This window comes from Lepus europaeus, chromosome 17, assembly GCF_033115175.1.
Source record: "Lepus europaeus isolate LE1 chromosome 17, mLepTim1.pri, whole genome shotgun sequence".
NCBI lineage: Eukaryota > Metazoa > Chordata > Mammalia > Lagomorpha > Leporidae > Lepus > Lepus europaeus.
Window position 1 is genome coordinate 13,525,523 of NC_084843.1, and position 24,749 is coordinate 13,550,271.

General features: G+C 44.7%; 1 protein-coding gene across 1 annotated transcript; it reads right to left on the reverse strand.

The window, feature by feature from the left end:
• Nucleotides 1–2,935: 2,935 nt before the first annotated feature.
• Nucleotides 2,936–22,338, reverse strand: LOC133775941 (pancreatic triacylglycerol lipase-like). The gene is made up of 12 exons (XM_062214528.1): nt 22,293–22,338; nt 21,014–21,168; nt 19,149–19,271; nt 16,770–16,904; nt 15,478–15,589; nt 13,889–14,008; nt 13,667–13,786; nt 13,041–13,159; nt 10,553–10,682; nt 9,364–9,472; nt 7,024–7,188; nt 2,936–2,999 (listed from the first exon to the last, which is right to left on the reverse strand). The coding sequence occupies exons 1-12, from the start codon at nt 22,336–22,338 to the stop codon at nt 2,936–2,938; spliced, it is 1,398 nt and encodes a 465-aa protein (XP_062070512.1).
• Nucleotides 22,339–24,749: the final 2,411 nt, after the last annotated feature.

Consider the following 24,749-nt stretch of genomic DNA (forward strand, 5'->3'; position numbering starts at 1 on the left):
AAAAGAAATATGGTCCACAAGACGGTACCGAAAAACATATTTTGAAGATGGATAATTTAAACAGGAATTGGCTCACCGTTTCAACTGACATAGAGCTCCTGCCTAGTGATTTGGGGTGCTAAAATTAAGAATATTTCTTTAAAAATTACCGAGCTGAGAAATAGGTAAGTAATTTAATTAAACGACTCAGGGAAAACAATTACAGCAACTTGCAAATGGCTTCATTCTGATGAAGGTGTTTGCCCTTCTTAACAAAGGGTCTTTAACAAAAGTGTTTTGAAAAATTAAATTGACAATCCTTTAGAATCTAGCTTGTAACTTGAGTGAATTTTCAGACAACCATTTATACATCGATGTTGCTATTCATTACGCATGATCATTATTTACACTTAGTGAAGGTTTCATGAGGTGCCCTTGGTCATTATAATCGCAAACACTTATCAAGCAGGCATACGTGTTAGGCGGTGTGCTTGTCTCTTTGCAGAGATACAGGGATTTAAAAATGCCTTCTATAGGCTGAAGATGCCAAAGTTTACATCTGGCTCTGATCTCCAACTTTGTGTTCACGTATTTCACTGCCTCGTCCTATCTCCTGGAGTCTGCCCTGACTGGCTTCAGCCAATCAACACATTCCGCTTTCATTGCCATAGGCCAGTGAGAGAGAATCTCAGGAGTTTTTTTGGAAAGCTGGGAAGGGAGACACATTTTCTCTCTTACTGGCTGTGAAAGGGGAGGTCTTATAAGCCAGATTGTGTAACTGGCTCCCCTTCAACTTGAAGTTGCCAGCCTTGGTATAGAATCATTAATATAGGGGCCGGCGCTGTGGCGCAGTGGGTTAACACCCTGGCCTGAAGTCCCGGCATCCCATATGGGCGCCGGTTCTAGTCCTGGCTGCTCCTCTTCCGATCCAGCTCTCTGCTATGGCCTGGGAGAGCAGTAGAAGATGGCCCAAGTCCTTGGGCCCCTGCACCTGTGTGGGAGACCCAGAAGAAGCTCCTGGCTCCTGGCTTTGGGTTGGCACAGCTCCGGCCGTTGTGGCCATCTGGGGAGTGAACCAGTGGATGGAAGACTTCTCTCTCTCTGCCTCTCCTCTCTCTGTGTAACTCTGACTTTCAAATAAAATAAATAAATCTTTTTAAAAAAAGAATCATTAATATAGTCAACAGAGCACAGAAACAGAAAGAAAGTGGCCTTTGAAGAGGCCTTTGAGCTGTCGAATCGACATGAACTAATGCCTCACTCTAGATTTTCCAACATGCCCCAGGCATTTCCTTGTTGTCTGAGTTGGAAATTTTGGCTCAGGCAAGTGCAAGCCTCCTAGCTGATAGACTGATCATCGTTAGAACAAGCCCTCGTGTCTTGACCAACTTGAACATCTTCCTGTTTTAGTGACTTAAGGAAGGAAAAGTGTCTTCAGTTTCTCATCCTGTCATGCCCCTGTGCCTTTGTCTGTGTTGTTCCCGCTCTCTGGAGTGCCCTTGGCAAATGTTCCCTTGGCAAATCCCTACCCATCTTTCAGGACCTAGAGCAGATATCCCCCTCTCCTTCAGGACATGGACTAATCCTAATTGGATGGATTCATTCATTTATTCATTCAAAAATATTTATTTTTCTACCCCACACCACATATGTGCCAGGCACATACAGTGAACAACCCCTGCAAGGAATTCACCAATGTGACAATTACAAAACAGAGAGACCTGTGCTGGGTACAGTGGCAGTGCAGTGGGGAGCCCCCTAAACCAGGTGTAGGAGCTGTGACTAATAGGCTCCCTGGAAGAAATGATGTCTACACAGAGATTTTAAGAGTGAGTAGGAGTCAAACACACAAGAAGACAGGGAAAAGGTCACTGAGGAAGAGAGGAGTTGGTGCAGATATCCGGTCAAGGCCCTCTTGGGGACAGGCCTTGTATGGAGTGCCAGTAGGGACACGAGGAGAGAGAAGGCTGATGCCCTAGGTGAGATCCAGACCAAGAGGGACTTTGAAGACCTCACTAAGGAATATAGGTCCCATCCTGGGCACCGTGGGAATAAGTTGGCTTTGTGCTTTATTTTTTTTTTTTTTAAAGCTGTATCAAACAGCAGGATTTTTTTTTTAATTTTTTTTTTTTTTTTATTTTTGACAGGCAGAGTGGACAGTGAGAGAGAGACAGAGAGAAAGGTCTTCCTTTTGCCGTTGGTTCACCCTCCAATGGCCGCCGCGGTAGCGCGCTGCGGCCAGCGCACCGCGCTGTTCCGATGGCAGGAGCCAGGTGCTTATCCTGGTCTCCCCTGGGGTGCAGAGCCCAAACACTTGGGCCATCCTCCACTGCACTCCCTGGCCACAGCAGAGAGCTGGCCTGGAAGAGGGGCAACCGGGACAGGATCGGTGCCCCGACCGGGACTAGAACCCGGTGTGCCGGCGCCGCAAGGCGGGGCTTTGTGCTTTAGAAAGTTCATCCACGTGTCAGAGAGGTGAGGGGTCTGGGCGAACCCCACCAAGTGAGGGAGAGCAGTGAGGAAGCATGGGCTATGTCCTGTCCTTGCCTCCTCTGTGGCTTCTCTCCTGAGATGTGAGGTTGGGATCAGACACAGAGCCTAAGCCAATGGAGGCCGTGGTGAAGGTTGGAACTTTCCATGTGGGCCTTCGGGGGGGGGGGGGGCATCACATGGGGGCTGGAGGTCTGCCTTAAGTGATGACAATGTCTACAGTTGTATTAATGGACCTGATGACACTGTCATGGTATCAAGAGTCCCGGATGCAACTGTCAAACAATTGGTTGCAAATACATCAGTTATCTGTGGTTCTTCGTATCAGCTACACATTTGGGGTTTTCATCACCTTCTCCAAAGGTTTCTTTGGAAATAACGAGCACTGATAACAAAAGAGAGGCACGTGTTGCTTGAGCAGTAGCTTTATTAACATTCATGTCAACGGTCACTTGTCAGCAGCCTCCTAACACGAGCTGAGAGTCAGCAGAGCCTTCTCCACCACGGTGCCAGTGCTACAGAAATTGAACCTGTGGAGAGAAAGCAGGCGTCACCTCTCGCTGGCACAGTGGTGGGGCGGGCACAAGGACAGCCTCTGTCCTCCCCGCAGTCTGAGGGAGGGGCACGCGCTGTGCCTCTGACCGACTCGGCGGGGAGACCTCTTCTGTATGAAGGACCGAATGCATTTTCCAAATCTGGTTTTATGGCTGTGCAGACAGCAGAGGGAGGAGCTGTCAACTGGCACCCCAAGAACAGGAAGGGCCTTTTTTCCCACTAGTATGTTCAGGCTGTTTGATCAAGGGTGATGGAAACTCTGAAGGGGATGGGGTTAGGGGACAAAGATTGAAATGGCTGTTAATAGGCAGTTCTGAGTTTGGAAGGCACTGCCAGACTGCTCACTCAAGTGGTTGTATCGTTTTATGTTTTCATTAGAAGAGTATGAAAGTACAAGTTTCCTCACATTCTCCACAGTGCTTGGCACTATTAATATTTTTGACTTTAGCCATCCAAATAGGTTTATAGCGGTATCTTACTATGGTCTAAATTTGCATTTTATTAATGACCAATAGTATATCTCCCTATATTGTATGTCTTTCACATGGTGAAATACATTTGTGTTTACATATTAAATTGTGTTTCATTTGGACATTCATAGATTGGTTTTTATGTTTATTTATTTTGTAGGGAGGGCGAGAAGGAGAGGGGTGAGAGAGTGAGAGAGAAAGAGAGCTTTCCCAAGTACTGATTCACTTCCCGAATGCCCGCAACAGCTCGGGCTGGGCTTGCGCTGAAGCCCACTGAGCGGGGCCTCTCACGTGGCTGGCGGGGCCCCGACTGCTCCAACTATCACAACTGCCTCGCTGACCACATTAGCAGGAGCAGAGGCGGGCATCCACGCTGGGCATGCTGGGACGGGACAGGCGCATCCTAACAGACGTCTTCACCACCACACCAAAGATTGCTGCTGCTTTTTTAAAAAAGTAATTAATCTGAGCAGCAGAGAGACAGAGAGACAGAGACAGATGGATGAGGAGAGAGCGCCCACGTGTTTGTTTATTCTCTAAACACCTGAGGGCCACAGAAGGTGGCATCAGGAGGAGGTGGGTGTGAACCCAGGCCCCATGACAAGCAGGCCTCCTCACTGCTGTCCTAAACGCTGGACCAAATGCCTGCTCCCGATTGTTTAAAACACAGTGTGACAATCACTGCCTTCTAATTGAGGTATTAAGTCATGTTCATTGCCTGCGGTCACTGATAGGGCCAGAGATGCCTGGGATTTTTCTGTGTTTTCTCTTTGCTCCCTGTGTTCTTTGTTCACTTTTTGTCCTTTCTATGCCCTGTTGTAGATTATTTCTTTTTTCTTTTAATAAATAAGTATTTTATTTCTTTTCTTTTCTTTTTTTTTTTTGACAGGCAGAGTGGACAGTGAGAGAGAGAGACAGAGAGAAAGGTCTTCCTTTTTGCCGTTGGTTCACCCTCCAATGGCCACTGCGGCCAGCACATCTCGCTGATCCGAAAGCAGGAGCCAGGTGCTTCTCCTGGTCTCCCATGCGGGTGCAGGGCCCAAGGACCTGGGCCATCCTCCACTGCACTCCTGGGCCACAGCAGAGAGCTGGACTGGAAGAGGGGCAACCGGGACAGAATCTGGCGCCCCAACCGGGACTAGAACCTGGTGTGCCGGCGCCACAAGGTGGAGGATTAGCCTGTTAAGCCACAGCGCCGGTCTGTTGTAGATTATTTCTTATTGCATTCTACCTCCTTTGCTGGTTTGGCAGCTGCAGTGGTGGCTTTAGAATTTGCAGCACATATTTTAAACGTCACACATTCTTCCTTTAAGTGACGCAGCGTTAGCGCTCCCTGGTTATCTATTTATTTCCACTTCTCCCCTCCCAACTTTATGGCATTGTTAGCACATATTTTACATAGAAATATTATAAGCCCCTGAAAAATATTATTACTGTTTTTAAGAATCAATTATTTTTCAAGCTAAATAATGATTAAAAGCCTTATGTATTTTCAGTGTAGCTACTATTTCCTGTGCTCTTAATTGTTATTTGTAAATGATTTCCTAACTACTGACTTCTTCCTAGGCCTGAAGACCTTCTGTTAGTATTTCTTGCATAGTTGCTCTGTTCATGAAGGATTCTGTCACCCTGATAGGTCTCACAGGCCTTTACTTCGTTTGCACTTTGAAAGAACTCTGTAGGAATAATTCTAAGTGATTGTCCCTCACAGTGCTTTAAACACGGTGTTGCACTTTGAGCTTCCACGGTTTTTGGTGAACAAGGTCCTGTGACTCTCATCTTTACTCTGCTACATGTAGTGCACCTTTTTTCTCTGCTTTCTAGATGATCTCTTTACAAGCGGCTTTGAGTAACTTGATTGTAATGTGTGTGTTGGCATTGTTTGTCTTACGATTCTTGTGATTTTTTTTTAATCCCTTGGTTTATAGTTTTCACCAAGTATGGGGATTGTGGAGCCATTATTTCTTCAAATATGTTTTTCTTTCCTTCTTGTTTAGGGCCTTTAAAGATGGACACACTAGCTTTCTGGGTGGTGTTCCACACGTCACTGACATTCTTGGCATTTTAAAAATTCCCCTTTCCTCAGTGTTTCATTTCGGGTAGTTGCTATTTTGCCCTCAAATTTACAAACCTTTTTGTCTGCATTTCTAATCTGCTGTCAATTGCATTGTTTGTCATTTCTCACTTGAGATCACATTTGCTGTTTCACTGGGGGCCTTTGCAATCCACGCCATGCCTCTGCCAACCTCACCGAGCCAGCAGCATGGATTTCTCATTGGCCCAGGGCCTTTGTCTACTGCTCTACCACCTGCGGCACTTCTTTCTACCCTGGGAATCTCTGAGTTCATCAGATAATGTATATTTGAGCCTGGAAGTGGGTGGTTTATTTTATACCTCTATAAATCACTCAGAATACCGTTCTGCAATGCACTTATTTGGGAACAGTTTTGTCACTTAAGGTTTTGTTTCATCTAAGCTATTTCCCACTCTGAGTTGAGATCTTTCTAAATACTGTACCGAAGGTTCCTTGAGTTACATGCTTTTCCAGTCTGGTGGATTACAAGAAACACCATTCCCAGTCCAGCACGGGGACTCTAATCCTTCCAAACGTCTGTTTCCCCTGCTTTGCTTGTCCACAAACTGGAGCTGGTCATTGCTCCACTGAATATTCCAGAGGGCTGTCCAGGTCTGTGCAGCTCTCCTCTCTGGGAGGCTGTCCTGGAAGGTCTGGCTGCCTGGAATTTCCTGGTTCTCCGCTTAGTCTCTTCAAAGTGAAGCGTCTCGTGGGCTCTGCCTGAATGTCCCCTGCCAGTGTCACATCTGGAACACTCTCTGGAGAGGTCCTCGGGCCGACTTTGTGGCCCCTGTGGCCTGATTTTGCATCTCAAGCATCACTCTCCTTTGTTGCCTGAGGTTCAGTGTCTTGAAAACTGCTTTGTCACCTGTTTTGTCCGAACTTTCTGTTGTTTCAGTTGGGAAGTGAATGAGAGCTCTGTTATCCCACCTCTGCCAGTCCCTTAACGGGGTTTTTATGAACAAGCATGCCCTGATGACAGAAGAAGCCTAGCACGCTGCAGCCGAATTTCACTTAAAACTAAAAAACGTCGGTGCTCATATTGATATTGCTGTATTTTCATCAGTTCACCGTTTTAGTAGCTTACCATGGCAAATCGTCTTGGACTTATGCACGCTCAGTCTTACTTAGAACAAGGGATTGGGCTCTTGGACCTTTGGCTTCACTAAGCAGACAGGTGATTCAGCACAGCCTAATTCTGTGCTTTAATAGGTTAAGTGTGTCCCCTGCAGCTTTACTGCCAATTTGGTGTGCCCATGGAATTTGGGGAAGATGCACACATTAATGAAACACACTGAACCAGGTGTATTTGCCAACCAGATGGTGTTGGGAAGCAGCCATGCCTGGCGTGTAGCAAACCCCTGGACGAGGTCTAACGTAAAGGAAATGTCCAGTGGGAACGCAATTGTAAGAGTGCTAACACCCTTCAACCCGCTTTAGATTCCCACTACTTACACTTTTCCGTCGTTCCTCTTCACCACGATCTTGGTTGCTCCCACTTTGGACTTGCTCGAGGTGATGCCAGTTTTATGCCAAGTGAATTGAACCTTCTGCACATCCCCGACTTCCACGTTTGAGTCCAAGCCATTGGACTGAGTTTGGCCTGACTGTAGAGAGCCTCTAAGGAAAAGTTAGCAAAAGTATGTATGAATGTACATAAATATACATATAGATGAGCATTCATAGATGAGAGGGCTTCCAAGAGTGTGTGGAAAAATGAAATTAAAAGATAAATTATTTTCATCCAAAAATTTGTAAATCAATGCATATGAAAGGTCATCCAAATGTTCATGGAAAATGAATATCATGAAATACTACAATAAAATATCCATGAGAAATTATAACACCATTGTTAAAAAGCAGTAAATTACCTAAAGCTGTACCTAGGAAATTTGTATTCATTAAATAAAAGCTTTCTAAAAAAAAAAAAAAAAGCAGTAAATTAGGGGCCAGCATTGTGGCACAGCATGTAAAGCCGCCGCCTGTGGTGCTTACATCCCATATGGGCACTGGTTCGAGCACCCACATGGGAGACCTGGAAGAAGCTCCTGGCTCCTGGCTTCAGATTGGTGCAGTTTCTGCCACTGCGGCCATCTGGGGAGTAAATCGGCAGATGGAAGACCTCCTCTCTCTCTCTCTCTCTCTCTCTCTCTCTCTGCTTCTCTGTAACTCTGCCTTTCAAACAACTAAATCAATCTTTTTTTAAAAAAGCAATAAATTAGGCCGGCGCCGCGGCTCACTAGGCTAATCCTCCACTGCTGGGTTCTAGTCCCGGTCGGGGCACCGATCCTGTCCCGGTTGCCCCTCTTCCAGGCCAGCTCTCTGCTGTGGCCAGGGAGTGCAGTGGAGGATGGCCCAAGTCCTTGGGCCCTGCACCCCATGGGAGACCAGGAGAAGCACCTGGCTCCTGCCATCGGCTCAGCGTGGTGCGCCGGCCGCAGCACGCTACCGCGGCGGCCATTGGAGGGTGAACCAATGGCAAAAGGAAGACCTTTCGCTCTGTCTCTCACTGTCCACTCTGCCTGTCAAAAAAAAAAAAGCAATAAATTAAATGAATGTAAACAAGGAAGCATTAATAAATGGATTTGATAATTTCAAAAAAACTATGCATGGATTTAATAATATTTTGCATGAAAATAAGTTTATTTTTTGATTCTATTTTTCTACAAACTTTCTGAAGCCTCTGCACACACACACACACAAATGTGTTTCTGAAACCAGATGACACATCTTCAGTTAAAATGATGGACAGTACAATTATGATTATCATATATGACATAAATTCACAAGGGCATGCTAACTCAGCAATAGGTTTTGCTATCCATGAATCATACAACTTTAAAGTCATCTTTAGGAAAATGTCAAATATATTTTATATACAATCCACCACAATTTAACAAATGATGACATTATATCATTTTTTCCTTGCTTCTTTGTAGAGAGAATAATTGTGTATTGGTAAAATCAGATGCGAAACATCAAAGCAAATATTAATAGATTCCTCAGGAAATAGCGGAAGAAATTTAGAAACACAATTCTAAAATATTTTAAGGTTCAAAGATAAAAGAATTCCATCCTTTTTATTATATATGAGAGTTCTCCAGTGTTGCATAGTAATGAATGAAAAATCCCCAATGTCCATAGCATGTATTACACACGTCCAGTATTTCAACATTTAAGAAGCTTAGGGCAGGGGAGTGGGCATTCATCCCAGCGGTCAGGATGCCCATGTCCCACTCCCGAGAGCCTGGCTCTGGCTCTGGCTCTGTCTCTTACCTCTAGATTCCTGCCAGTGCAGACCCTGGAGGAAAGCCGTGATGGCTCATGTAGTTGGCTTCTTGCTATTCACATGGGAGACCTGGCCTGAATATCTGCCTTCTGGCTCTGGACCCAGCCAACCCCAGCCATTGCAGGAATTTGGGGAGTAAACCAGCAGAGAAGGAGATGCAGAGGCAGAGAGAGAGAGAGAGAGAGAGCGAGAGAGAAACTCTCCCATCTGCTGGTTTACTCCCCGAATGGGCACAGTGGTCAGGGCTGTGCCAGGCCAAAGCCAGGAGCCAGGAATTTCATCTGGGTCTCCCATGTGGGTGCAGGGCCTAAGGACCTGGGCCATCTTCTGCCACTTTCCCAGGTACATTAGTAGGGAGCTGGATAGGAAGAGGAGCAGCCAGGACTCAAACCAGCATCCATATGGGTGCTGGCACTGCAGGTGGCAACTTTACCTGCTATGCCACAGCACTGGCCCTGGCAAATAAAATTTAAAAAAAATTAACCTTAGAATAATATTTCACTTACTGGAAAACTTCATACTGGTTAGAGTTTCCTTTATTTCCAAGCAAAGCAACTAGTATTCGTCCTGTAACTTTCTCTCCAGACAGTGTGACAGCTACTTGATACCTCCAACCTGCACGGAGGAAAGAAATTTGTAAGATGTCAACCTGCAGAGAAGAGACACTGAAGAGAGATTAGCTGTGATCCCCCAATTGCAGAATTTTCAATAATTTAGACCTGGCTTTGTGATTGTTTTAACAGAATAGTCACACACATTTCTTTCTAGCAGTGTTCAAGAGATGCGAGTTGGAGGGATGTATAGACTCTTTCCAAAGTTCATATGCGTGGGTTGTTTTTTTTTTTTTAAAGACAAGGGACTAAGCAATATATTTTGCTTTCAACTTTTTAATCTAACAATTTATTGTCAAGTGTTGTAAATACTTTGTGTTAAAAGGTAGTGGAAAAGTAGTACAGTGTGACATTTCCATCCGTTCACTTCATGTTCATTGATCACCAAATTTTATGCCCTGTCATCCCGTTGACTGAATGCTGTACATCTGTGTAAAAAAAATCTATAATTCAACTTTCACTGCCACTGGCCATGTATTAAGTTATGGTAACTAACAGAACATTCCCTGGATACTGATGAATAATAATGAACTACCAGGTTTTATTTATTTATTTATTTATTTATTTATTTTTTGCCATTTAGAGCTAGCCTGAACCAAATTTGGAGAGGGAATGGGATTTTTCTTAGTGCTCACAATAATGCTAATCCCATTGACTCCATGCAAGTCATTTTCTTCCTCTGTTGCACAGCAAAAACCCCCGGAGGCTGTCCTCTTGTCTCACCATTCCCCTACACGCCACTTCCCATAGCCCTGCAGTCTACAGTCGTAGATATCACCTGAAACTGTCAACTCCTCCCACTTCCACACCCTCTGTGATCGCTCTCTCCTGAATGACTGTTGCCCATACAAAACCCCAGAATGTCACTCAGTGAAATTTGTATTCAGTAAATATCAGTAACAGCTCAAGTTCCAAACTCTCCCCTGCTACTCAAATTAGCCATCATGACCTAGAACACCGAGCATTTTTCCACATTGCAAAAAGCTCTGTAAAGCTTTTTATGAAAGACCAACTCACACAATATCAATGGATAGGAGAAAATACACAGCATTTAGAATGTAACGTAAAGAAAACAGAAACTTACGAGCATAATTACTAGAATCGCCAGTGTTCAGATAAAATTTCCGGCCCACTCCATTTGTTTTCCCAGAAAACCTATCAGCGTAATGTCCCATCTGCGGGCAGCCTCCACTGGGGCAGGGGAAGCACTTGTTCTAGGGAAAGCGAACACAAGACACATGAGGATGCTGCGTGTTAGCGGCCCAAACATGCGGCGGCCTGTCTGGTGGTGAAAGAGGACTTTAACAGTCTCAGCAAAGGTTCACAATGCACCTCGCTACTCACAAGGATACAGCAGCAATTTCCCTGTTAAATAACACAACGCCATAAAGCCGCACAACAAGGAATCTAGATAACGCTTTTGTCTTGTCTCTTTTGCCTAAGTTAGCCCAGTTGCCCAAGACATTTGTCTTCCTGCAGGGTGTTAAAATTTACTTTAGAAAGACTGGGTAAGAAAGTATAGAAGGTGGGGCTGGCGCTGCTGTGGCGCAGCGGGTAAAGCCAACACCTGCAGTGCTGGCATCCCATATGGGCACCAGTTCAAGTCCCAGCTGCTCCACTTCCCATCCAGCTCTCTGCTATGGCCTGGGAAAGCAGCAGAAAATGTCCCAAGTCCTTGGGCCCCTGCACCCACGTGGGAGACCCAGAAGAAGCTCCTGGCTCCTGGCTTTGGATTAGCCCAGCTCTAGCCATTGTGGCCATTTGGGGAGTGAACCTGTAGAGGGAAGACCTCTCTCTCTCCTTCTGCCTTTGCCTCTCTGTAACTCTGCCTTTCAAATAAATAAATCTTAAAAAGAAAAGAAAAGAAAGAAACTACAGAAGGAGATAATCAGCTATTGGTGTGCAAACTGGAATTCCTGAGGAAGACAATAGGCTCAGTTTTTTCAATTCCCTTAATTTCCACTTAGCATGAATGTTCAGATCCCAGAATCACAATGATGTTGACAGAAAAAGCACAGGAGACCAATAGGGTTCAACCCAAGGTTGGATCTGGAAAAGGCAGATTGGTACAGGAAAATCTCATCTCTTTCTGGACCATGGGATTGACCATGGGATTGTGGTACCGTGTGGTACCAGTGATGGAGAAGGAGGCACAGAGTTGCAGGACAAGCATGCCAATTCTCACTGTGGAGGCGAAGGCTGCCACACAGCGAAGCTAAGGGGTCAACTCCAGGATCAACAGGCCAGGTAGTAGACACGGCCGAGTCTCAGGGTCTGCTCCCAGCAAGAGCTAAGGGGAGCCTGAGCCAGCCAGGAAGAAACAGCCAAACCTCTCTGAAGGCACTGCCCACACCTGGAGAGTAGATGAGTTAGACCTCAGCCTCTAACTGAGAGCGGAGTGCCCATCAACAAGGCTGGCAGGGATCTGGCCCCAACTGCAATGCAGCAAGGGCCCCTCACCGGTGGACCCCACATCATTCCCTCTGCTGAGCACACACGGACCACAGCACTACCCGATCACCTGGCTGGAGAGCATCCGAAGGGGGAGAAATATGGAGGACTGAGACATTATTTTTATAAAAATGCTGTACATCCCCTAAAATTATGCTTAATTTTGTTGAATTAAACTCAAGTTTAACTGGATGAAAGCTAAAGCTCTTTTGAGTGCTTCTTTGTTTTCCCCAATATCTAGCCTAACTACTGGGGAGAAAGATCAAAGCAAAGTTATACCAGAGGAAGGAGGGGTGTTTTCAGATCTGACTGTATTTGCAATTTCCAGGGAGAATAAAATATGCACTCCTTTCCCTTAATAGTTAGCATTTGTTGAACGCTAACTATTGAGGATTTGGCTCTGGGCTAAATAGTTAACATATTTCATCTTAGTCTTTGTGCTGAATACGTTGAGTTTACCATTATTATTTACATTAATAGATGAAGAAACTGCTTAGAGAATCGAAGCATTTTTGCCCAAAGTCATTAGTGATGTAATACAAAAACCTGGATTCGTGTGCTCTGTCTTAATTACTAAGATATAACTTTTTGGAAATTATGACTTCACCTGACAGGTTTGTTACTTGAAATTTTCTTTGGATGATACAAGTTCCAAGGTTTACTTTCAAAAATTGACAGTGAAAAGTCAGTTTTTAAAAACAGAAAATAGGTATGCCATGTTCAAGATCACAAATAAGAAAATAACCTAGATATCAAGACGATACAAAAGAAGACAATAGCACTGAAATGTTCACATGTCCATAATCCTATAGACTTAAGGAAAACGTTCCATGCTGATCAGCATCCTACAGACTTGGAGCAGATACCCATCGACTAGTTCTTTTGTTGCTGATTGGGATTATTTCCAGTACAAGTTTGAACATTTACTCCAAATGTAGAGAAATGTACAGAAGAAGGCACAACTGGATATTTCTATTCTCAAGTCCCTTGCTCTGAAGTCTACTAAGTTTCATTAATGGTAACAGATGTCTCTGTGATGAATGAGGTAATGAAGAGTGGAACCCACTAGTTGTGAGAAGTCAGTCACAAAATTGGTTAGGTGGAGGGTGAAATCTACTTACCGCCGTGAAATCGTTGTAAGAGTCACAGGAGAACCCAGCAAAGCCACTGGGATTGAGGATGCTATCAGTATAGTAATCCAAGCATCTTAAGTGATTACACGTCAGTGAGAAACGTGCTCCTTTGAAATAAGACATAATTATATATCAATGAAACATTTCATTTTTCCAAATTGAAGTCATGGTGAAAATATGCTTGTTGAAGAGAGTGCTCTAATGAGTGTGGACTCGTGGAAGTCCAAGTACAAAATAATTTACGAAGTGTATTTATAATTGGTGATGTAATCCACAGTTAAGTATGGGCCAAGGTTATAATACTTAACATCACAGCTAGACGAAATGGAAAAGGTAATTTCAGAAGAAAGGGCGGTCCATATAAATGCAAGTGCAACTTGGTCATGTATTCCCTGAACTCCGTCCGTGGGAAGCTGACTGTTAAAACATTTACTCTCCCACATTCTCCTCGTGCCCACTTCTCCCAATGAAAACCTATACCTCCCCTGGGATACAATTAAAAGTCCTTTGTTGTATAAAAGGTGAAACCTGTACAATTAAAAGTATTTAGCAACTTCAGCCAGATGAAACACACACTTTCCCCTGGAAAATCTCTTCCACAATTGTGGTTTTACCTCTCCCTTCCACCTCTGTGTCAGCAGCCTGGGAGACGTAACTCGATTTACACCCAGGCATTTCCAGTCCTCCATTTGGAAAGAAGTCGAGGTGACCCACGGTTTGGCTCATTCCAAATCCTGAAGAATTTTAATAGAGGAAGGCTTATGTTATTATAGACTGAAAACAGCCTGAAACATGCCAGTGTGCAGCAGGACACGCAGGAATGCTGAGGAACTCACCCAAGTTGGGAATCACGGGAGCAGCATCCGTGTGAATTGCATCCACAAACTGGGCGTCGCTGGGGTCCAATCGGACTAATTCAGGGGTGTTCTGAAAGTAAGGTTCTGCTGGATCCAACCCTAAGGCAAGCGGACGTGTTGTTAATTCTCTCCCAGCGTTCACACATTCACATTTCTGCGTTAGTTATAGCCCAGGAACTGGCTGCATTCAAGAGTTATGCATGGGAAGACACAACTGAGTTCACCCTTCCCTTACCATTTTTCTGAAGGGAAATCTGCTTCTAGTTTGCTATTTGCTTCAACTTTCCTCCAGTCATGGATTTTCCTCTGTGGATGCTTAGTCCTTGGCAGAATCTCGATCACTAGCAACAGATCCAAGAAAAGAGCTGGACCTTGGGAGGCAGTGGACTAACAGAGTCCCCAGGGGCGCGCTGTGGCAGAGAAGGTTAAGCCTCCACCTGCAAGGCTGGCATCCCATATGGGCGCCGGTTCGAGCCTCAGCTGCTCCGCTTCCAATCCAGCTCCCTGCTAATGCACCTGGGAAAGCGGCAGGAGACGGCCCAAGTATTTGGGCTCCTGTACCAATGTGGGAGACCTGGAAGAAGTTCCTGGCTCCTGACTTCAGCCTGGCCTAGCTCTGGCCATTGCAGCCATTAGGGGAATGAGTCAGTAGGTGGAAGACTTTGTTTCTGTTTCTCTCTCTCTGCCTTTCAAATAAATAAATAAATAAATAAATGTTTAAGAATAAAAGAGAGAGTCCCCAGTAGACTGCAAACTCCTGTGAGGGCAAGGACTTGGTTTTCCTGGCCACATAATCTCAGAGATCTGTAACACAGATCATGGCAAGCATTTGCAGGCAATGGGAAAGAAGATCCTCTGCAGAACATCTCTCAGCAAGTTAACGAGCAAACATTCTGATTCCCTCATCAATCCACTTGGGAACCACGAGGCAGGGGACAGAGACCTGGGAGACGGAAGAGCAGTCACCATGTGAAGGGACCAGGGTAGCACAGGCTTTCTCAAGGTTGCAGAATTGATTGAGAGGCCAGATACCGATGTGTGGCCAATTAGCAAATGCAGCCACTCAGAGGCTTGTAAAATAACACTTTTGAAATCTCATTAGCAGCAAGCAAAAATGGCAGCCAAGGGAGCCTGACCATCTGCCCACACCCCCACCTCCTGCTCCCCTCTGGGCTCTGGGCTTGGAGTTGATGAGGTTTGGGCTCATTGGCTGTTGCTCTTGAAGCAGAATAGAATTACTTGCACACATTCGAGCTCTTTGAGTTCAATCTATTTATTTCAGTGCTTATGGTATTTATTCTATTCATGAAAGTTATCCTTTCTGAATGACTAGCAATGAGGAAATTCATATGAAATAAAATCTCCGGATATTCCTAATTCAGACTTCAGCCACATGGACTATATTTCCATTTTAGAGAGCCATGTGGACCAGAGATCTGTATCAATAAAAGATTCCCAAAGCCTGATTTCTGATCACGCAGACCAATTCAGTAAGTGTGGCAAGGTCAAACGTAGGTGTGCACCAAATTTAGCTCTAGCTTCTCCTTTTAGTCTAAAACTTGACCAACCTGTGATTCGTCCAATGGCCCCGTTGGTCCTCCGTCCCGCCTCCCCGGCAGCATGGGCACCCAGGCTGTGGCCGATGACGTGGACGTTGGAAGGAGAGTATCCCAGCGACGACTGTGGGGAAAAGAAGACAGTCAGACTGTCACCCAAAATGTGTCCTTGGACACGTCTTGGAGCTGAAGGCCCATGAGTAGCGGCGGTTGCAGGAAGGGCACGTGCACCAGGGGTCCGGCCCAGAGCCAGGCCTGAGCTCTGCTGGGAGGAAGGTGCCTGAGGGACCCTGCCGAGGCCGGGGGCTTTGGCGGAGGGGCAGGCGGAGACTGCTGGGACGCGTTTCCTGCCCTGGCTCGCAGGGCTCCCTGCTCCTCCTCGGGACACCCGGGTTTCTTATCTCTAGCGCAGACCCCTCTGCTTGTCACAGCTGTACGACATTTGTCTGCATGTACCCCAGTTTTTTACTATAGGTCTTCCCTTTATTACTGAGGGTCCCCAAGTCCATGCAACAATAAATAAAAGTTTGTCTGTCGTGTGTTACTTTGATTTCTAGATTTAGAAACCAAAATGCTCTACAGTTTCCACTCCAAAAGAAAACATCTTCAGAATGGTTTCTAGAACTACGGATTTCGGCATAGGCATAAAGGAGGTCTTCCAAAAACCTGAGCCTTCAGAAAACATAAAGCAGTTCGTTTTCATAGCCTTTTCCAAAGATGTGAAAAGTGGAAATGGGCTTTTCATTGATGCACCCAGGACTTTGGTTTGCTTTAATTCCCTGTAGAGGGAGGCCTTGAAGGACACAGTGAGTAGTCATCAAGACGATGAAGTTGGCATTTGGGTAACATAACAGAAATTCAAGTGATTATGTTAGCGCAGCCACATTCGATTATTTATAATTTTCTATGTTTTTTGTTACCAATGAGGCTAGCTTCTTATTATTGTGCTTTTCTAAACAAACAAAATAAAACCCCAAACTAGTTTAATTTTGAGGTTGACCTTGTCATGTCAATTTTGTAGTAATTGGTAAAAGCAAAACAGATTCTCATGGAATCCTGTAAATCCACCATCTAGTTGCACGAGTAGGTTCACTTAAAGCAAACAACAGCTACTTTAAGGGCCTACATAGTGCTATTAAGGAGCCCAAATCAAAAATTTCTTTACATTTTTCTCTTTAACCAAGGAGAAAATCGTATCTTACTAGAGAAATGCTTTTATCAATGATCAGACTTACAACTTCTTTTTAGGAAAACAATGGAGGGACCAATGCGTATGGGCTTTTGCACACACGGGATGCGGTTACCTTAAGAGTGTTAACAAAATACGCCACTTCTGCCCCCACAATCTGGACGTTCTGGGTGGCCTGCGGGTATGAGGCGCGGGAGCCCCCCTTCCAGTCCACACAGATGCAGTTCACGGTTTCCACCTGAAACATGTTCTGCAGAAGAGATGCAGCGAAGGGTGAGTAACTCAGGAGCTGTATTAATTACCAATGGGCACAGGTGAAGGCGGGGATAAATTCCTCCTTGACCTACACAATATCATGTCGCTCATAACCTGAGAGCAATGAACAAAGTTCCAAGGGTGCTAATGGACACGAAATCCCTTGTCAAGTTAAATGTTGGCTCCAAATGGTAGATTTGCCCATTGTGGGAACTGGGGTTTTGGGATTTCTATCATACAGACCTTTGATTCAGGGAAGATGTGTAGAATATTATATCCTGGAGTGCAAACCCTCACTAGAATGCAACCAAGAACATTGTCTTGTTCAGTACCTAGGACAGTTCCTGGCACATAGTAGGTGCTCAATATACAGATGCAGAATAACTGAAAGAGTACATTGGAATCCCTTAAATTCACAAATACATTGAAGATAAAGGAGCACACATTCCTAAGGTGGAAAAATTAATCCACATTTTTGGATGAAAGCGTTATTTCACATGGAAGTATAGACTTCTAATACCTCCTGGAAACCTTCTCTGAGGCAGGTCAATTATGGGCCCGCAAAGGTTAGTTCTAGGAGGAATTCTGTTTGCTTGCCTATGTGTTTATTCTTATCCCTACTGTGTCCAAAAGGACTATAAGAATAATGAGGCGAGGGCTGGTGCTGTGGTGTAGCAGGTAAAGTCGCCGTCTACAGTGCTGTCATCCCATATGGGCACTGGTTCGAGTCCCAGATGCTCCACTTCCAATGCAGCTCTCTGCTATGGCCTGAAAAAGGAGTAGAACATGGCCCAAGTCCTTGGGCCCCTGCACCCATGTGGGAGACCTGGAAGAAGTACCAGGCTCCTGGCTTTGGATGAGTACAGTTCTGGCCATTGTGGCCATTTGGGGAGTGAACCAGTGGATGGAAGACCTCTCTCTCTCTCTCTCTGTCTCTGCCTCTCTGTAACTCTGCTGTTCAAATAAATAAATATTTTTTTTTTAAAAAAAGAAGAATGAGGCAATCCTAGAAATCATCTCCAACTCTGATTTTACAGGAGAACGCCCAAGAATGAAATGACTGTTCTAAGTGGACAAAGTGAATCCAGTTTGGCTGCATATATTTGCGCACAGGGCAGAGCACGGCTAATATCCCAGACTGGGAGTCTGCCTTGGCTAATATCATGGGCAGCTGAGGACAGAGTCAAGACTGGAATCCAGGATCTCTGACTTTCTGGTTTAATCCACTTATTTCACCACAGCGCAACAGCATTAACAAAGCCAAATCAAATCAAAGCTAGTAAAACACCTGCATTTGAGATCTTATAAGTGTATCCATATCTAAAATATCTATATTCCTTTTGTGCTGAGGATCCCATTTTTTCTTCTCTGTTATATAGAAATCTATTGCTACTTTTCCCCAATAACATCAGACTTAAATTCTTTCAGAAGACAAGTTGTGATTCTACTGATTATTTTTAAGCTCATGAAGCTTACAGACATCAGTGTGTTCATTAGTCTTTAGAAACCATGGTATGCCCTGGAGCTCAATCGGCTCAGCCCCTGGCTTGAGTCACAGGTCAAAAACAAAATGAGTGCAGCTCTGTTGGGTCTTTTTCTTGACACCTGAAGAAATAACAGCTTTGTGCCATGGCTGGCTATAGGAATCTGATGACAACACAAATAAATACATGAGTAAATGAGACAATAATGATGTATATCAAACACTAGTGATTACTAGGGCAATTTATTCTATTTGATTGCCTGTGTTTTAATTCTTCATTATTACAAGGCACAAATTGAAACTAGAAATGATCTCATGGTGGAAATAAATTCCAGGAAAGAAACCATCACAGCTTTCCTAGAATTGCGATCCAAGGAGAACAAAATGCAGAAAGTAAAACTTGACAGAAAACAAGTAGGTTTGGGAAAATGACATTTCTCAGCTCTTCACCTGGAAATTAAAAGCCAATAAAAACACCGTGGCCTATGATCAGCTGGTATGCATTTGTACAGCAACTTCAGTTGCTAATATTTCAAAACACTGCCGTATTGGTTATTAACTAGCCCTGCCCTGGCGCCCCCAGGTGCCTGCCAACCTCATCACACCGTGTTCCACGCCCCCTTCACTCAGCCCCACCTCCTGGCCAGCAGAGGGCGTGGTGACTGACACGTGGGCTTCCCGGTAGGGGCCGGTACCTTACTGGTTGTTAATTACCAGGACTAAACAGCCTTCTCTTAAGAGATTACCAAGTCTCACCTTGCACATATTGGTCAGCCAGCTGTTTTCTCCCGTATCTGTGAACCCATGAATAATGAAGCGAGTTTTTTTATCTGTTCTGAAATTGGAGCTCTTGATGCTTGACGCATCTGCAACAACTTCCTGTTCGGGAGAGAAAAGAGTTTCCGGTCACGTCTCTTCTTGTATCCATCAGAGCCACGTGTATGTTGGGGAGGTCGTAGGAAGGAGGTTGCTGGGAGTTGGGATCTCTGTGAGTAAGGATTCTCCCCCTACAAACAGGTTACTCACAATCACCACCCAGTCAATGCTTTCTTGTCATCACAAAGTTTTGAAGCTGTTCGATTTGGGATAATACCTGCAACATTCTTAGAGGTATAATGCTCTTATCTGCATACAGTGGAAGTCTTTGTGAGTGTGTGTTTATGTATGTAAGTATAGAAGTCCCTTAGGGGATACAGATACAGATACAGTTATAGATAACATATGCAAATAATCCTCCACGTTCAACAGGGTTATCTTCCTATGAACACTTCCTAAGTTGAAAATGCACTTGGCACACCTAAGCTATTGAACATTGTAGTTTGGCAGCACAACACCCCAGAGTGTTGGTTATTTACACTTATCCCATGTGGTTGACTGGGAGTTGTAGCTCCCTGCTGCTGCCCCAGAGCAGGGTGCTCTATGACTAGCACTAGCCCATGAAACAATTCAAGTTCAAAGAAAGATTTCTACTAAATGCCCACTGCTTTTCCACCATTGTAAAGTTGAAAAATTATTAAATCTGACAATAATTAGTTGGAGTTGATCTGTAGATATATTGGGAGATTTTATATTTTTTACACACACACACACAGGGTCTTCAAAACGTTCATAGAAATGTGTATTAAGCAAAAACTATGCAGAGCTTACATAGCAGGTTAAGCTACCATCTGCACCAGCAGCATCATGGGTGCCAGTTCAAGTCCTGGCTGCCCCACTTCTAGTCCAGCTCCATGCTAATGGCCTGGGAAAAACAGCAGAGGATAGTTCAAGTGCTTGGACCCTTGCACTCATGTGGGAGACCTGGATGAAGGTCCTGGCTCCTGGCGTTAGCCTGGCCCGGCCCCGGCCGTTGCAGCCATTTGGAGAGTGAATCACAGAAGGAAGACCTCTCTCTCTGTGTCTTTCCTTCTCTCCTTGTAACTCTGCTTTTCCAATAAATACAGAAATCTTTAAAAACAAAATTATGCATGGATTTCGAAAGTTTGCACTTAAATAAACATATTTTAGTCCCATTTTCCATGAACTATTTGAGGCATGCTGTATACTTCACTATTTAGAATATTTTTAATGGTAGCATGGAGGTAGGACATGAAATTATTTAATATATGACCTTTTAACAAGCAAATTACATAAAATAATACTTAGTCTCACTGCCCTACAATTCTTCCACAATGTGAACTCCTCTAATTTGTTCTTTTTAGAAGAGTCAAATATTCAGTATCATAATTATATCAAAGACATGGAACTTAGTCTTAAAAAGAATGAGCATTGGGGCTGGTGCTGTGGCATAGTAAGTTAAGCAATCACCTGCAGTGCTGGCATCCCATATGGGCGCTGGTTCGAGTTCCAGCTGCTCCATTTCCAATCCAGCTGTCTACTGATGGCTGGGATAGCAGTAGAAGATGATCCAAATGCTTGGGCCCCTGAACCCGCGTGGAGACCCAAAAGAATCTCCTGGTTCCTGGCTTCAGATCAGCCCAGTTCCAGCCATTGCGGCCATCTGGGGAGTGAGCCAGCAGACGGAAGACCTCTCTCTCCGCCTCTCCCTCTCTCTGTCTGAAACTCTACCTCTCAAGTAAATACATAAATCTTAAAATAAAAAAAACAATGAGCGTTCTTACTTGATAGGTGTCTTGGTTCTTGTTGGTGTACAGGAGGAAGCGGGTGTTGACCTCTTCTGGACTCTCGGGTAGTATTTTGCCTGGTCTTCCCGAAATTCCACCCCACGGAGCGTCGTCAGTGAAGCAGCCGAGTCTGTTGTAGCAGACTTCAGTTCCTGTATTCACCCAGAAGTGACTACAGACATCAGTGTGACCAGAGTGCTCTTTGTCATGGTCTCTCAGCCAAAACGGGAGTTCAGTTACGGTTCGTGGCAGATTCGCTTCCTCTGCTTCCCAGACTCCCTCCTGGTCACCACTCAAAGCAGCCTCAGGAGACCAAGCCTCTGTTGCTCCTCAAGCCTGGGCCACAGAATCACCTCGCTCTCCTCTGTGTGCTGAACCCTCTGCAGGGCTCCTTCTAGTCTCTCCCCCTCATTTGTCCTCACTGAGCCCTCGGTGCCCAAGAATGGTCCCCAGGCCTTCGTCAGGGGAAGGCTGAAGGTTCCCAACTCTTTGTAGCTTTGGGCTTTGGGCAGAGAGCTTAAGTTTTGTGAAAAGCCCAGTGTTTCTCTCTCCAGCTGGCTTGAGCTTTTAGGTACCTGACATGTTTCAGAGCCACACTGTAGCTCACAACCCGTAATATAAAACATCTGGGATTTGACACAAATTTGAGCTCCAAGGTTAGTGCATAAAGAAAGAACTTAAGAGAAGGTTCCTCAAGTAGGGTAGAACCTAGATTAATGGTAGCAGTGAGAACAGCTGAAGCCGAAACTGCATTTCTCAGATCTGATCAAGGCCCCGGGGCCAGGGCAGGGGGTTTTCTCACTACCTTTCCAGTGACACAGCCTCACAGGCAGAGACACTGGGCACAGAGAACTATGAATTCTGCTCAGGATGATAGCACAGTTACAAGGGTCTGAACTTGCACTCAAACCCCTACCTTGACTCAGCTCAGATGGATAGATTTAGCAAGCAAAAGCTCAATAATAATAGAATTTAATAATAAATAAAATTTAATTAATTTCTGAAATAAAAATTTCAGAAAAATCCTATTTTTAGCATCAGCTTATCACGTATTTATCATTTGCGTGGGATATTTGTTCTTTGCCCAAAAATTCAAATGTAACTGACCATCTTAGCTTTTATCCAGCAATTGCATTTCAAGCATGTGTGTTCTTAATCATGCACTATTCTCCCTTACTCCTTATTCTCATAGTGAGGTGAGTTCAGCAATCTCAGGCCTTCTTGGAAGGATGGAGCAGTGAGTTTTTCCCAACTCTGTATAAATATTTTTTCTTACCTGCTACTGGCCCTAGCAGCAGTGAAATTGTCCAGAGCAGGATCATCTACATAAAGTAAAAAACATGAGTAAGTCTGGCTACAAATGGTTTTCCAAGATTGGTAGAATTCAAGTTCATTTAGACGTCTGTGGGAGAACGGGTAAGTAGACTTGACTCACCGTGACAGTTCCGTCAGGTTCTGCGCAGAACTAGACGCACCAAAAGGCCTTTTTTATAGGCAAACCTTATCATTTTCAGTAATAGCATGGAACAGGGGCAAAACAAGGGACAGCTTTCCAAGGATCTGCTTCTAATTTTAATCTTAGATAAACATAGATTGATAGAGCAGGTAAAGTTCGCCACAGCGCTTGTGGGAAGATGAGAAAGAGGTAGATACGAAAAGTTATTTTCCAATGGGATTGTGTAATGCTCAGAACCACCATAATCTTACGGCACTGAAGGTTCTAGCCCGCCCGGTGCTTGGTTTATGATTCTCTGGGCAAGCCTCTGGGCATGTGCGTAGCTAAATAATTTCCATAGATTTGATAACAGCAGTCTTGGACACAGGTGTGGACAGCTGACCAGCTCATGCAGGTCTTGGGTGACCTTGCCTGACCTTTGAAACCAGGGAAACAGAAGCAGTCCTTCGAGGGAGTTCACTCCTAGAAAAGCACTCGTGCTTTGTTTAGATCATCCATACAACTCATGGCTTCTCAACACCAATGTGTACGATGGAGCACACCAGCTAACCAGAGGGATTGGGGGAACTTCTGAGAACACGGAGGTAAAATGAGTCAACCCATCAATGGATGAAATTGTGAATAAGCAAATGATCTGGGAAAAATAAACTGAAGGGGCCGCATTTCATGCAATTGAACTGGGCTCTGTTCAGTTTGTGAAGGATTGCTCAAAAATTTTTTAAAAGACTGCAGTGGGATGCCACAGTTTTAAGAGACTGGAACCCTTTATCCTGTCAGAATCTTGGGTTGAATTGCTAATTCACCATGTGTTTTAGGTCAAAAGCATTCAAATAATCACTAAATCCCCTGACAAAGATTCCAGGTGCAGAGAGAAGCAACACAATGATGTGAGTATGAATAAAGTTCAAGAAAGTTTGGTGAGGGAAAGGTTAAAATGAAGATAAAATGCCTAAGGAAGAAATTCAATAGATTGGAGCAATAGCAAATTCCCACTGGATTCTTCAATCCCCTCCTCAGGGAGGGGTAGAACCCCAGGGTAGAAGGAGCCTGCGTTTTCTACTGAGAGAGGCACCCAGCACTCATGAATACCATTTTTGGATTTTATAAGAGCAAGGAATAGGCATCTATTATTTTAAGTCAGGATTATGGCAATTAGCGTTACCTTATCAAACACGATTATTGCTTATAAACTGTCTCTCTAAATTCCAGGGACAGGTCCAGTACAAAGTCCCCAATCCCGGGCTGTGAATTTCACCATGAAACTTGGAGGGGCTTATGCATAACATTAACACTTTGACTAATTCTTTTCTCCTAACACTTGGTGTTTCAAGTTCCCTTTCCAGCTACTTTCCAAATTATAAGAAAGTAGCTGTTCAGTTCTTCCCTTCACTATGGTGGAATTTTAATTTTAATGAACATTTTGCAGTTGAGTCTCTGGTAGTAACCACTGTTTCACAGGCAGTCTGACGCCATTTCTGCCCCAAAGTTTGGTGGAAGTTCTTTGTTGCCCTGGCTCCCAGGTGCAATTCACATGATATTGGAGCAATTCATTGCTCTGAATCCATAGGAGATTCTGAAATACCAGAGGTGAGGGGGCTACTGCCCAGAACTTGCTTTCTCCTAGTCTCTGCAGCTCCTCACATCTTAGGACTAAAGGCTAGGATGTGGCCCTGTGGGTGACAGAGCCACAGTGGCGCTCCCCAGTTGCCTCATGGCATTGGAAGCTGACGTGGGCACTCATGGAAGACAAATTCCACGTGTCCTGGATCAGCAGAACATTACATAACAGTGCCTCAACTTTCACTCTGAGGCCTTGTACGTTTAAAAATAAACATGTCAACCTTGGGCGTTTCAAATCAAGTAGCTGTATCAGCAGAGAATATCAATACTCACTTACATGTGGGATCTGTTTCTGGAAAGCTGGGGACCCCACACTCCAGGTGAGGGAAAGGACATCCCTGGAACACCTGTGTGCCCAGTTAGCTAACACGTTAGACAAACGGAGTTACATTTACTTAACCTTCAGAGAGCCCTGCCTGGCTTCGCTCTCTAGCTCAGCCTCATGGGAGGGCCCCTGATGGGAGAGTCTCAAACTACCCTAAGCAGAAAATACCGTGATAATCCGGGGGTTGTTTTGCGTCACACTTTCCCAAGCAACTGCCCTGTCCAAAGAGGGCCTAGCTCACCCAGGCCCAGCCAGTGGAATGAAGTCAGCTCTCTCCTGGTGGACAGGAGCATTGTTCACTGTGTGGAGCAGGATAACAAGCATGCCTACCA

Coding starts and splice junctions, on each gene's coding strand:
- LOC133775941 (XM_062214528.1), bottom strand. CDS start 22,338: ATGATCCTGCTCTGGACAATTTCACTGCTGCTAGGGCCAGTAGCAG. Junction 15,590..16,769: donor ATTTTGTTAACACTCTTAAG/GTAACCGCATCC, acceptor TTTTCCCCACAG/TCGTCGCTGGGATACTCTCC. Junction 13,787..13,888: donor TCCCGTGATTCCCAACTTGG/GTGAGTTCCTCA, acceptor AAAATTCTTCAG/GATTTGGAATGAGCCAAACC.